At 37.9% G+C, this 14,047-nt stretch overlaps 2 protein-coding genes across 10 annotated transcripts in view; both read right to left on the minus strand.

Moving 5' to 3' along the window:
- tnnt2e (troponin T2e, cardiac) overlaps positions 1-10,632 on the minus strand; it is a 23,373-nt gene extending 12,741 nt beyond the window's left edge. For 3 of the 4 annotated variants that reach the window (XM_017693999.1, XM_017694002.2, XM_017694000.2), the window contains exons 1-4: positions 10,543-10,632; positions 7,889-7,939; positions 7,720-7,727; positions 4,530-4,553 (exon numbers count right to left, since the gene is read on the minus strand). In XM_017693999.1, coding sequence (XP_017549488.1) covers positions 4,530-4,553; positions 7,720-7,727; positions 7,889-7,926 — 70 coding nt within the window. In that variant the 5' untranslated portion in view covers positions 7,927-7,939; positions 10,543-10,632. The remainder of the gene's footprint in view (positions 1-4,529; positions 4,554-7,719; positions 7,728-7,888; positions 7,940-10,542) is intronic. The other variant, XM_017694003.2, reaches the window with a different exon arrangement.
- A 275-nt stretch (positions 10,633-10,907) lies between these two features.
- cald1a (caldesmon 1a) overlaps positions 10,908-14,047 on the minus strand; it is a 62,775-nt gene continuing 59,635 nt past the window's right edge. For all 6 annotated transcript variants that reach the window (XR_005130306.1, XR_005130307.1, XM_037538589.1 and 3 more), the window contains one exon: positions 10,908-12,452. Coding sequence is in view for 4 of the 6 variants with exons in the window: in XM_037538589.1 (XP_037394486.1) it covers positions 12,439-12,452 (14 nt within the window). In the remaining 2 variants the exon portion in view is untranslated. The remainder of the gene's footprint in view (positions 12,453-14,047) is intronic.

Below are 14,047 nucleotides of genomic sequence, written 5' to 3' on the forward strand. Positions count from 1 at the left end.
CCATCACACTACCACCACCACATTTTACTGTTGGTATAATGTTCTTTTTCTGAAATGCAGTGTTCCTTTTACGCCAGATGTAATGGGACACACACCTTCCAAAGAGTTCCACTTTTGTCTCATCGATCCACAGAATGTTTTCCCAAAAGTGTTGGGGATCATCAAGATGTGTTTTGGAAAAATTGAGACGAGCTTTAATGTTCTTTTTGCTCAGCAGTGGTTTTCTTCTTGGAACTCTGCCATGCAGACCATTTTTGCCCAGTCTTTTTCTGATGGTGGAGGCATGAACGCTGACCTTAACTGAGGCAAGTGAGGCCTGCAGTTCTTTGGACGTTGTTGTGGGGTCTTTTGTGACCTCTTGGATGAGTCGTCGCTGCGCTCTTGGGGTAATTTTGGGCGGCCGGCCACTCCTGGGAAGGTTCACCACTGTTCCATGTCTTCACCATTTGTGGATAATGGCTCTCACTGTGGTTCGCTGGATTCCCAAAGCTTTGGAAATGGCTTTATAACCCTTTCCAGACTGATAGATCTCAATTACTTTCTTTCTCAATTGTTCCTGAATTTCTTTGGATCTCGGCATGATGTGTAGCTTTTAAGGAGCTTTTGGTGGACTTTACTGTGTCAGGCAGCTCCTATTTAAGTGATGTCTTGATTGAGAACAGGTGTGGCAATAATCAGGCCTGGGTGTGGCTAGAGAAATTGAACTCAGGTGTTAAAAACCACAGTTATAGTATATTTTAACGAGGGGGGCAATCACTTTTTCACACAGGGCCATGATGGTTTGGATTTTTTTTCTCCTTTAATAATAAACACCTTCATTTACAAATTGCATTTTGTGTTTACTTGTGTTGTCCTTGACTATTGTTTAAATTGGTTTGATGTTCCGAAACACTTAAGTGTGACAAACATGCAAAAAAACAGGAAATGAGGAAGGGGGCAAACACTTTCTCACACCACTGTACATACATACATACATATATACATACATACATGCATACATACATACATACATACATACATACATATATACATACATAAAAACATACATACATACATACATACACATGTACATACAACCATACAAACATACAAACATACATACATACATGCATACATACATACATACATACATACATACATATATACATACATAAAAACATACATACATACATACATACATGCATGCATACATACATACATACATACATACATATATACATACATAAAAACATACATACACACGTACATACATACATACAAGCATACATACAGTACAGACCAAAAGTTTGGACACACATTCTCATTCAAAGTTTTCTTTATTTTCATGACTATGAAAATTGTAGATTCACACTGAAGGCATCAAAACTATGAATTAACACATGTGGAATTATATACTTATCAGAAAAGTGTGAAACAACTGAAAATATGTCTTATCTTCTAGGTTCTTCAAAGTAGCCACCTTTTGCTTTGATTACTGCTTCGCACACTCTTGGCATTCTCTTGATGAGCTTCAAGAGGTAGTCACCTGAAATGGTCTTCCAACAGTCTTGAAGGAGTTCCCAGAGATGCTTAGCACTTGTTGGCCCTTTTGCCTTCACTCTGCGGTCCAGCTCACCCCAAACCATCTCGATTGGGTTCAGGTCCAGTGACTGTGGAGGCCAGGTCATCTGGTGCAGCACCCCATCACTCTCCTTCTTGGTCAAATAGCCCTTACACAGCCTGGAGGTGTGTTTGGGTTCATTGTCCTGTTGAAAAATAAATGATGGTCCAACTAAACGCCAACCAGATGGAATAGCATGCCTCTGCAAGATGCTGTGGTAGCCATGCTGGTTCAGTATGCCTTCAATTTTGAATAAATCCCCAACAGTGTCACCAGCAAAGCGCCCCCACACCATCACACCTCCTCCTCCATGCTTCACGGTGGGAACCAGGCATGTAGAGTCCATCCGTTCACTTTTTCTGCGTCGCACAAAGACACAGTGGTTGGAACCAAAGATCTCAAATTTGGACTCATCAGACCAAAGCACAGATTTCCACTGGTCTAATGTCCATTCCTTGTGTTCTTTAGCCCAAACAAGTCTCTTCTGCTTGTTGCCTGTCCTTAGCAGTGGTTTCCTAGCAGCTATTTTACCATGAAGGCCTGATGCACGCAGTCTCCTCTTAACAGTTGTTCTAGAGATGTGTCTGCTGCTAGAACTCTGTGTGGCATTGACCTGGTCTCTAATCTGAGCTGCAGTTAACCTGCGATTTCTGAGGCTGGTGACTCGGATGAACTTATCCTCTGCAGCAGAGGTGACTCTTGGTCTTCCTTTCCTGGGGCGATCCTCATGAGAGCCAGTTTCTTTGTAGCGCTTGATGGTGTTTGCGACTGCACTTGGGGACACTTTCAAGGTTTTCCCAATTTTTCGGACTGACTGACCTTTATTTCTTAAAGTAATGATGGCCACTCGTTTTTCTGTACTTAGCTGCTTTTTTCTTGCAATAATACAAATTCTAACAGTCTATTCAGTAGGACTATCAGCTGTGTATCCACCTGACTTCTGCACAAAACAACTGATGGTCCCAACCCCATTTATAAGGCAAGAAATCCCACTTATTAAACCTGACAGGGCACACCTGTGAAGTGAAAACCATTTCAGGTGACTACCTCTTGAAGCTCAAGAGAATGCAAAGAGTGTGCAAAGCAGTAATCAAAGCAAAAGGTGGCTACTTTGAAGAACCTAGAAGATAAGACATATTTTCAGTTGTTTCACACTTTTTTGTTAAGTATTTTGTTAAGTGTTAATTCATAGTTTTGATGCCTTCAGTGTGAATCTACAATTTTCATAGTCATGAAAATAAAGAAAACTCTTTGAATGAGAAGGTGTGTCCAAACTTTTGGTTTGTACTGTACATACATACATACATACATACATACATACATACATGCATACATACAAACATATATACACACATACAAACATACACACGTACATACATAAATACAAGCATACATATATATGTACATACAATCATACAAACATACAAACATACATACATACATACATACATGCATACATACATACACACGTACATACATAAATACAAGCATACATACATATGTACATACAACCATACAAACATACATGCATACATACATACACACGTACATACATACATACGTACATACATACATACATGCATACACACAAACATACAAACATACATACATACATACATACATACATACATACATAAATAGATGCATACATACGTACATACATACATACATACAAGCATACATACATACATATGTACAGTACATACAAACATACATACATACACACAGATACACATGTACATACATACAAACATACATACATAAATACGTAAAGTACATACATACATACATACAAACATATATACATACATACAAGCATACATACAAAGGGGCTTCATGACACATGCATAAGCATTACATGATTTTTAAAAAGCAATACTAAAAATATGTTATATGTAAACCAGTTATAGACCACTTTCCAGAAAGTAATTTTTCATGATGTACATTGTTGGGAGTGGGTTTTACATATACAAGAAATATCAACACCACATTATGATTAATAACCTAACACCTAGATTATATTAATAAAATGTTTTCTATTATACGTTAGCTGTGTCCATTATCACATATAACTGTATATGACAGAGGCTTAGTTAACCCTTTAAATGGCCAGGTCCCAAACTTTTATAACATAATTTTATAACCAAGTCTCTGTATTTACTGAATAATAAGCCTGGGATTTAGATTTGCAGTTACGATCTCCATCATGTTGGTTGATGAAACATGCTCAAACTAAACAGATGAAAAACTATGTAACACTCTTTCCATTTATTTCATGAACCCAACATCTTGCAAACATTCCTATACACTGTTCACAAATGTTTACGTATTGCTTTTTAAATCTGTAATTCAGTGCTTAATGGTAGCTCAAAAATTTGTTTTTTTATTCCTAAAACATTTCTGATCTTTGCAATACAGTATTACAAATGGCCAAAATATGCAAATGAGTTTCCATCAAACACAGAATTTTTGAAGCGAAATTTTTGAAATTTCACAGACATTTTCAGTGAAACTAATGAAGCTCTATGTTGTGTAGAAATAACGTGTTTTCTTCTGTCACGTTGCAATTGCAATACATGCAATTCGCAATCTTGACATCAGCATTGTGCAGCTCTGTTAAACAATGAACACGGCATTACTGGAGTAACGTGTGAACATTAGTAAACTGCACAATGGCACTCTTAAGCAACTGCCAGTGTTTTAGCTAGGACTAAAAAAGTGAAAGGGAGCACAGAGAGGATGTGTCTAAGAAGGGTGTCTAAAAGGATGTGTTGTGGGTACTCAACAAACCACAAAGACGTGGGGGCACTGACCAGTCACGCTACTGACCAATGTTACCTTAATATTGTATAGGATGAATAAACCACTGCTGTTAAACGTGGACGTCAACATGCAGTAACAGCAAGTCAACACAGAAGCCATGCTTTACCTTCTTCTGTGACCTCCTCCTCAACTGAGTGGACATAATGGTTATTAGTAGACGAATACAGCCAAAGCAAAAAATAGCATGTTCGTTATACTAAAGTACAACTTTGTCCATATGAAATTTCTCAGGCCAGTTTTAGAATTTAAGTGCAAAGAGTGTTGTGCTGTCATGACAGACCCCTTAAATGTCCAGGACCTGCTGGTAGGTCCTTGCTTCTATTCTGTTGAATTGCATTGCATTTTTTAATGACTTAAGAATAAGCCTCAGGATGTAGTGATTCCTGAGAATGTAAGGGGTTTAAATGAGATGATTATTCCAAATGTTCACCAATAAGCACGTTCAGTTATCACCTTTGTCAGAACATTGAGATCCACACAATAAAGGATTAGAAGATTTGGACTGAAATCATACTTATATCTCTGAAGAATATGGCAGGACAGAACATTATAGCACAGTGGTTTAACAGTTTCATGCTTTTCTTTGTAAAAATAAAGGAAACTGGCAGATGTTCTTCATATGGAGTGCACACCACTCTCACTGAAGCTGAAAATGAGACTAAAGCTCTAAATTACAGTGCTGTGGAAAAGTCAGAGACCCCCTTTTCAGTTATTTAATTTCCAGATAAAAATGGCCACTAAGTACAGGTTTAAAAAATATATATTTATCAGAAAATGACACAGATGCCTCAACAACTAAGATACAGCAACTGCAATATTGAATATTTCAGCAGTTATTGTGTCAACTCTTTAACTTTATTACAGATTCCGTTTGCACTTGCTTTCAGTTCTTCAAACAAACCGGCAGGGGTGTTTCTTCACACCTCCACCTTTCACGCCTTCATTTTTAGTCTTCAGGCTTCGTTTTCTTTCCCAAACACATTCAGTGATGTTGAGGTCTGGACTCTGAGAACACCAGCAGCTTTTTCATTTGCAATTTTACACTGTCCTTCTCTCAGGATCACCTTTTTGATAGATACATGCTTCAAAAAGATGATTCTTCAAGGGTTTTTGGTGAAGGCAATGGTTCTTTTTAGAACCTTGTGTTCAACACTCTTAGAAAGAAGTTTTTGTAAAGACAATGGCTCTATATAGAACCATGGACATTCAAAGAACCCTTTGCATGATCAAAGGGTTCTTTGCATTGCAAAATGGTTCCTCAGATTGATAAAGAATGTGTGGTTTATAGTTCTGTATAGAACCTTTTTGAAAAGGGTTCTATATAGCACCAAAAAGGGTTCTTCTATTGTTACAATGTCAAGCTTGAAACAATAGCAGAACCATTTTTGTTGCCATATAGTTTTCTTGAAAAAGGTTCTATATAGAGCCATCTATGGCACATTTCCCATCAATTAAAAGAACCCTTTCAGGATGCAAAGAACACCTTTATCCTTTAAAGGGTACTTTGAGTGTTCATGGCTGTATATGGAACCCCTTTCTTTTCTAAAGAGCCATTAAAAATTTTTTTTAAGAGTGTGTATAGTGTATTTAGAACCATTTCATGCTAAATTAGTCATTTACATGGTAAAAAGGTTCTTCAGATTGATGGCGAATGTGTTGCATATGGTTCTATATAGCAACAAAAAGGACCCTGCTTTTGTTACAGTGTATTGTCTATTGTTAAGCTTAGAACAATAGCAGGAGCATTTTTGGTGCTGTTTAGAACCTTTTTCAGAAACCATTTACAACACATTCTTTATCAATCCGAAGAACAATTTCACCATGCAAAGAACCATTTAGCTCATAGTTCTAAAGAGAACCATTACTTTTACTAACGAACGCTTGACAAACTATCTTTTTAAGTGTGTACATGCCCTGTCAGGCTCATAGTGTTGAGTTGTCTTCCCACAGTGGAAGGATGGACAGAAACACAGGTGGAGTTTTTCAGATCTGAAGTAACAGTGGAGCTTGATTTTCTTCTCTCTCGCAGAGATGAAAGCTTTCAGTTCTATTTATCAGATGTTTTTAGTCCCTTTTTATCTTTATATTTTAATTATCTACTAAAGTCCATTTTTCCACCTCTTTTCATTTAAGTTCAAACATTAAAATATTGATATATTTGCTATTAATTTAATCGTTGCTTAATATATCATTGCTGTCAAAAAAAAATATATCTCCAAAATGCTATGTTTACAGGAGAAGGCAAAACTGATCTTCAATCTTAATGCAAGTTAATGTAAAGTTTTATTGCAAGCAATTTAAGGTCATTTCTTTTGATCAAATCATAACAAACTGTGACCGTGGCTAAGCTCAAAGATGTAGACAAATAAAATGTGAAAAAATGAAGACACTTTGTCCCGATTGGCCCCTCCCAGTCCTGTCCATGTGCTTGTGTTTACCTTCCAGTCCTGTCCATGTGCTTGTGTTTACCTTCCAGTCCTGTCCATGTGCTTTTGCTTTCATTGAGTTCTTCCTGGTCCTGCCCCCTTGTTTTCAAACTCCACCCTTGATTATTTTCACCTGTGTCTTGTTAACCTGTATTTAAGCCCTGTGTTTTCCCCTGTGAGGTTGCTGATCTTTGTATTCTCATGTAGTGTATTTTCGTATGGTGTATCTTTCCTGTGGTGTTTTATTTGTTCCGGCCTTCGTGTTGTTTCCAGTCTGTGTTTAGTTACGTTATGTCTGCTCATCGTTCTCTTCATGTTGGCTCATTGACCTTGGTCTGTCTTGACCCTGATATTGGATTTGCCCTTAATAAATCTCAGCATGTGCGTCTGCCTCATTATCGCTCCCCCACGTTACACACTTGTTTTTTTTTTAGATAGCTTTTTATCTTCCTGCTTTTTTCCTGATGGCGAAATTACTTTTACTTAAATTGTGCTTCATTTCTGCTTAATCATCATTGTGCCTGGCCATTAAATAAAGAAAAGGGTGGTTTTGCACAGTTCTTCAGATTCACTCAGTATAATTTATAGACCTGATTGCTATTCACACCACATATAAACAGAGTGACACACAATATGCACCCTCTGGATGAAGCCCAGTTTTTCTGTTCTTTGTAGACAGAGCCAGTTATCAATGTATTGCATCTGAAATATGACATTTCTGACATCTAAATCGTGTAATTACAGCTCTTTGGCAAATCTGCAGCTGTACTAGCTTTGCCTTCTTTATGGACTGTTTCCATTTCTTTTTAGCAATAACACAAATTAACGAATGATCTGCTAATAATAAACTCTGTGTTCTAGTGACCTTACCTTCTTCTCTGTATGAGCAGATTGTGAAGAGAGACAGGAAGAGAATAAAGAGGACACAATAATGAGTTAAACAGTTTGGTATTGAGGAAAAAGTTAATATTATGGAGATCAAATTTTGTACCAACGAGATAAATAGTGGTGCAATGTAGCGTTGATCAGTCATACTTACTGCACCTCCTCCTCCACCACTTCCTCCGTATCAGACATGACTACACAGTTCCTGAGAGCAACAAGAGATGCATCAGTTACAGCAACACTTTCCAAACTTGACTTGTTCACTGTGCGTCAGTGGAAGTTGATGACCTCACCTTCGCATGTAGGTTTAGATTTTGGGATCTATTTCATATTTTGTTCTTCCACACTACACTTTTTAAAAAAGGTGCCAAGGGTTCCTTTAGGGTTCCCTAAAGAACCTTTCAGTAGGTGTTTTTTCAAATGACCATTTTTTGCAACCTTTTTGCGTAACACCTGAATATAGGGCACATTACATTACGCTAGTGATGTTAAGGCTCCTCATTACTATAATGTTGGGCAATAACTAGGGTGAAATCACCACCTTCCAGAGCACTTTCATTTGTTTTATATATAATAACATTTTAGACATTTGTAGGAAATGAACTTACTAAGCCAATAACTACTAACTATTACTAACTGGTTTCTTATTACAACATTATTAAGCAGTAACAAGAGCTTACCACTTCTGGTTTATTTAACCTCATGACCGCTAAATGGTGTAGTGATGATTAGTCTGGTAACTACCAACTACTGCCTTGTTAATGCTTAATACGCCCTAAAACATGACAACTGCACTTATATGTATAGATCATTATCATTAGTTCTTTTATTATAGCATAATGGTATTTGTAAGTTATATCATTTTCATCATTCTAAAGGGTTCAGTTTGGATGCATTTTATGTGTGTTACACAAGTATTATCAGGTGGTAATCATCAGCCCTTTTGAACACAATGAGAAAGACGCATGAAACCATTTGATTCCTCAGAAATCTGACTTGTATTTGTTCATTGCTGTATAAAATAATCCATTTAAAATATTGGAATGGTTTCAGTTGATAGCAGTGCATTACACAGGGATGGGTCTTTTGATTCGTTTAACTGCACTAATTCAAGATTAAGCAGAGCTTTAAAAAGTACCTTTGAACCAACTCAATTGAAACCATTTAAAATGAGTGGGTTGTTTGAGTTACCCTTGCCTCCTGTAGATATGTGGATGTAACTCAAATATGGTGTTATTTAATTTAATTTAATTTAATTTTTTTGAGGCAATACATTTTATGATTTGATTTGACAGTGTTAGTGCAGTACAAGGACATTTCAATGTCCTCATGTACTGAAGTGTTACTGAATTATCTACATCATTCAAATGTTCTACACCAGTTCAAAATCTCCAATGTTCATCCAAGCCAAGAACCATATAGTAACCTTTACATTTTTATCAATCGTCCAAACGTTTGGCCACTCAGAGGTCATGTGATCTAATGGCCAGTGTCATTGTCCAAATACCATTGAACTATTTCCTGTGGACATGACCCCTTCTTCCATGTGGAGATGAGCTATTTTTATAGTTTGATTAACACTCACAGCTCTGATATCTGGAAGTGGAGACTAAAATATGTATTCACATCAGAATGTGTGTATATCTGAAGACTGAAACCTTGGATGGCATTACGTAAGTAATAAATCAGGAAATAAATCAACGGGTCATGAAAAAGGTGGGGGGGGGGTTATTTTTAAGAATAATAAACTGGTTTGGAACAGGTGCCACATGCTCTTGCAAACAATGAACTTGGCTGATCTCATGCAAGCCTGCCATTCATTTGCAGAGTAAATCAAGAGTGCCTGTGTCCTTGTCATCTATTTTTGAAACAGGCACTGTTTGGTCAGGTCAATGTTACATGCCCAGCATCCCCATGGTCTCTTTGTTTTATTGTAGCATATGCTGTTTTAATCTATGGATGTCTGTATGTAGAAATCTAGTATGGAGGTATACTACATGCTATATTGTTCTGCATATGTCATATTACATGATAGATCCCATATTATACGTCACTGTGCATAGTATATTTACTACATACTGCATTCTGTATAATACTACACATAGTATACCATGTTATACTATGCTGTACTATTCTACATGCTCTGTTTAATTTTCTCTACTGGGCAAAATGTTAAAAAGCCCCTGAACGCTGCTCAGGCCATCCAGTAAAACGTCTACTACTGGACATTCAAGTTCATGATGCCTTACACATATGTAATACATAGGCTAAACATGAGATAAACATGGCTTAAAGGTATACTCCAAAGCCAAGCATTTCACTGAGTGTGAAGATGTAGAGGCCAGAAGTCTAATAACACTGCCTTAGAGCCACTCTGGCCAAATCCAGCCAGTCTTTGCGGTAGATTAGCTGTCTCTCTGAGGTATTACCAAAGTTTTACTTTAATAAGTGCAACTACTTCTGCCCTGGCGGAAAGACTGGAATAACACCGCCCTGCTAGCAGGAGGAATGTGACTGACGATAGTCGTTGCATTAAGCAGCATTAAGCGAAAACCCCAAAGCATGCAAACCGCCAGTCCCCTTGGACAGCAGAGTGGAGTCTGTGTCCCTGGTACAGAGGGGCTAAACCTCAGGCTTCTCGCCTCTCACTTTTTGGGAAACTTCTGTGAAGGCATACATCATAAATGTTGACCACCAGCCAATGAGCATGCAGCTGAAGTGAGTATCAGTTACTGAGACAAACCCACTTAAGACCAGTGGAGAATCACACATAAAAAAGAAGGATTAACGTCCATTGGCCCCTCTTACCTGAGGTGTCCACAAGGAGAGGGATGGAGTCTTATTCTCGAGGGCCTAGGACGCACAGTTTCCAGCAAACTCAAATACAGCTCACCTAATAGAGACCTGTGGGCCCATGTGTCCCCTGTGCTCCTCTCTGATTGGACAGTTTCACTAGTGTCACTGGCTCTATTGTTAGTGTTTGGGGGGTGGTGCAGATATGATGACAATCAAGAGTCATGGCATCCATTTCCTGGACACAACCTGAACCTAGACTAAAAAGGATTTTCATAGAGAAGCTCCACTGACATTGTAATTTGGTTACACTCGATGAGACAGCTACACTTGGTTAGGCTAATCTTTATCTGTGGAAACACAAGCACTCAGAGCAGACCTGAGGTTTTTACATTGATCTCTTTATTGCAGTTGTGGAGTCAATGCTATAACATGTAAAAAGTTGTTCCGTATGACACTACAGGCTACAATAAACACGGTCAAAGTTATGACAAGGTAATGGTGTGGTTTGCATAGAGTTGCCCCGATTCTAAACAGAACTGTTTATGATAATGTCAATAATTCAACATGGAAAAATAGCAGTTGCGATAGATAACTTTGCCACATTGTGTCAATGATTGTCAAAATTAAGACCAGAACACAGAACTGTTCACATTTTAAAACACATCATCATCATCACATCACTGATCTGGGGAGAACATACTCGTTTTCTTCCAAAAAAGCCAGAAATACACAGGCTGCCAGTCACATGACAGGCCACTGACTACCAGCCCACCAGCCTGTCCCACTCTGTAGTTGCCAAAGTCAAATAGTGTTATAGTCTAAATAAATTGGTGCTGAGAAAAAACAAAAACAAAACAAGCAGACGACAGAAACAACACTGGTCCTCAGTAATGGCTCTAAGCCATCCCCCGTCCCCTAACATATTGAGCATATGTGCTTTTTGATAACGATAATGGCAACTGAAGATTTGTAGCAGATTAAGCATTAATTGCAAACAAATGCTTGTGAAAGCCACAGGTCTTTTTTTTTCAGTTTTTCATTTTGCTCAAGAAGTGTATATTCCCTTTATTCAGTGCAGAGCGAAGCCTTTACGTCCATTAGAAATCAGATAATATCGTGACTACACTGATTGAAAAAAGCGCTCGAAACATCAGTGAATGAGAAAAAAATTGGAATAATAATCATGGAATGTCTATAATGAGTTTAAACTTGATTCAACATATAGTACTGAGAGCAAAAGCAAGGACATCATCTTGTATAAAGCGGCAACATATAAAATATATAGTTAATTACAAAAACATACACTATGTGCTAACATATATTATTAAGACCGTAGTTTCACTATTAAAAAAGTGTCATTATGACAAACGTAAAAAATACACTACTCTATGGGTGCTCATAGTCTGCCCTGGACTGGTGAACATGAATAAAATACCAGTACGTGAAGCTTTGCTTTGCTTTAATTATAAATTAAAAAGTGTGAAGGGTGACTAGCAGAGAAGAACATTAAAGAAAAACAAACCAAAAAAGAAACATGTTTAACATGACATGAAATAACGGGCCATTTAAATAGGTTGCCTTACTTAATCTATTCTTATCTTAAAAAAAAAAAAAAAAACAACTTTGGGTCTTTTGATAACTGTTTTCTCTGTATGCAGGTCTTTCTAAATGCTCACACTGCAGACTAGTTTCTAGTATAAAAAGGCTTTATGCTAAGCGCTACGCTGTAATTAGAACTATGCAACATGCAGTGGTAAAAATAAAACCCTGCTCTTTCTTTTTCTCTCTTCTCTGAGATTTCTGGGCAGTGAGAAATGCATAAGATTATTTTTGGTATGAGTAAATGCATATAAAAAACAGGAAGATGGTGCTTTCTCTTGGTCCCTGGTGCTGTGGCTTCTTTAAAAGTTAGTGGCCCGTTCCTGTTGAGACAAAAAACAATGTTGGGAAATGAGACTGGCGTATATCACACTAATGGAAGTGTAGGTCATCACAAAAAGCCCCCAAATCCATCAGTACTCTCCTATGGATCATATTGATTGGGTGTTAATACTTTTTAAATCAGACGGATAAGCAGTGCTAAGCAGGCCTCTCAACTGGAGTGTTTATATGTATTTAATAGCACTGACTGAAGTGCAATGAGCAGCTATAGGGTGTCAAATGCTCAAAAGGTTTTGGCCTTTGCACTTCTTTAAATGACTAATGCTTGCCAGGTTTTCTTTTGCCCTTCACAAAGAAATGACCTGTCCATGCTCCGCCCACAAATGTCATCTTTTGTAGCTACAACAAAACTTGGCAAAAAATCCAATTTGACCTAATGAGAAACTGTAGTGCTCTTGGTATATATAATTTTTTAACGGTTCAATTTGTTGTTGCTGCTGTTGTAATTGAAATGTTAAAAACAACAATAATTACACCACCATGTTAACGTTAGTTCCATTACATGACAACAGTAGTAGAATCAGATCTATTCCAACAGTGTCGTCTTTCACACCTTCATAAACACTTTAAATGAACAATGTGCTCTAAATTTGGGCATTTTGAATTGTGCACTACAAATTTTCATTAGCATGAATGGAATTTCTGGCTACTTTCAAAGAGTTCAGTCACATAGTAGTCGCTACAAAAGGACGCATATGCAGGTGGAGCGTGGACAGACTGTCACCATCAGGCTAGAACGCTTCATTGTGCATTTATGAGGCATTTTCTTTTATTCAACAGACGTTGATTCTGTGCTGCCTTTGAACTCAGATGAACCATCTATCACTGCGGCAGTGGACAGGGCAGTTAAATTCTTCCCTCAGCTGCTCTCCTATACTTGCTTGTGTGACGTGCTAGCACGCTAATCTTTTGCCACCCTGCTCAGTAATGTGACAAACAGGCAGCTGCTGCCGCTGACTGAGTCTAAAATGCAATGAGAAGAGATGAGGGGGCAGGAGCAGGACATGTGTGTGTGTAAAGGGGGTTCATAGGCACTCTTTGCCCATTACCCAACCATGTCCGGCATGCCTGAAGGCCACTGCGTCCTCTTCTAGTGGAACAAAAGGTGTGCTTTTGAAATAGAACACTATGCCACAAAGGCATGTTAAAACGTCGTGACCGATGAACGAAGAGCCAGTAGTGATGATTTATGGTTGGAGGGGACCCAGCAGCCAAGATGCAGGCATGGATTTGTGAGAAGTGGGTGACAAAGTTCAGACCCTCAAAAGAGCCTTTTAGACCCACAGCCTGCCTTTTAATATTAACATTAGCATGATTTTAAATTTTATCCGGACTTCTCTTTATAATATAATAGACAGGTGAAAACAAGTCCACATACACATACAGCACTGTGCAAATGTCTGAGACCACCCCTCACTCATTTCCAGATATATGTCAATGTCACTATTTTTCAGGAGATACAGGAAAATAAGTCAAAAACTGAGGTTATTAAAATTACTGAAAGATACAGAGGAACTGGAACTCCTAACAACCATCTGTCCAAAACTGTCCAAAACTGTTCCAAACTGGAGCAAAC

This window comes from Pygocentrus nattereri, chromosome 1 (genome assembly GCF_015220715.1).
Source record: "Pygocentrus nattereri isolate fPygNat1 chromosome 1, fPygNat1.pri, whole genome shotgun sequence".
In the NCBI taxonomy this organism is placed as follows: Eukaryota; Metazoa; Chordata; class Actinopteri; order Characiformes; family Serrasalmidae; genus Pygocentrus; species Pygocentrus nattereri.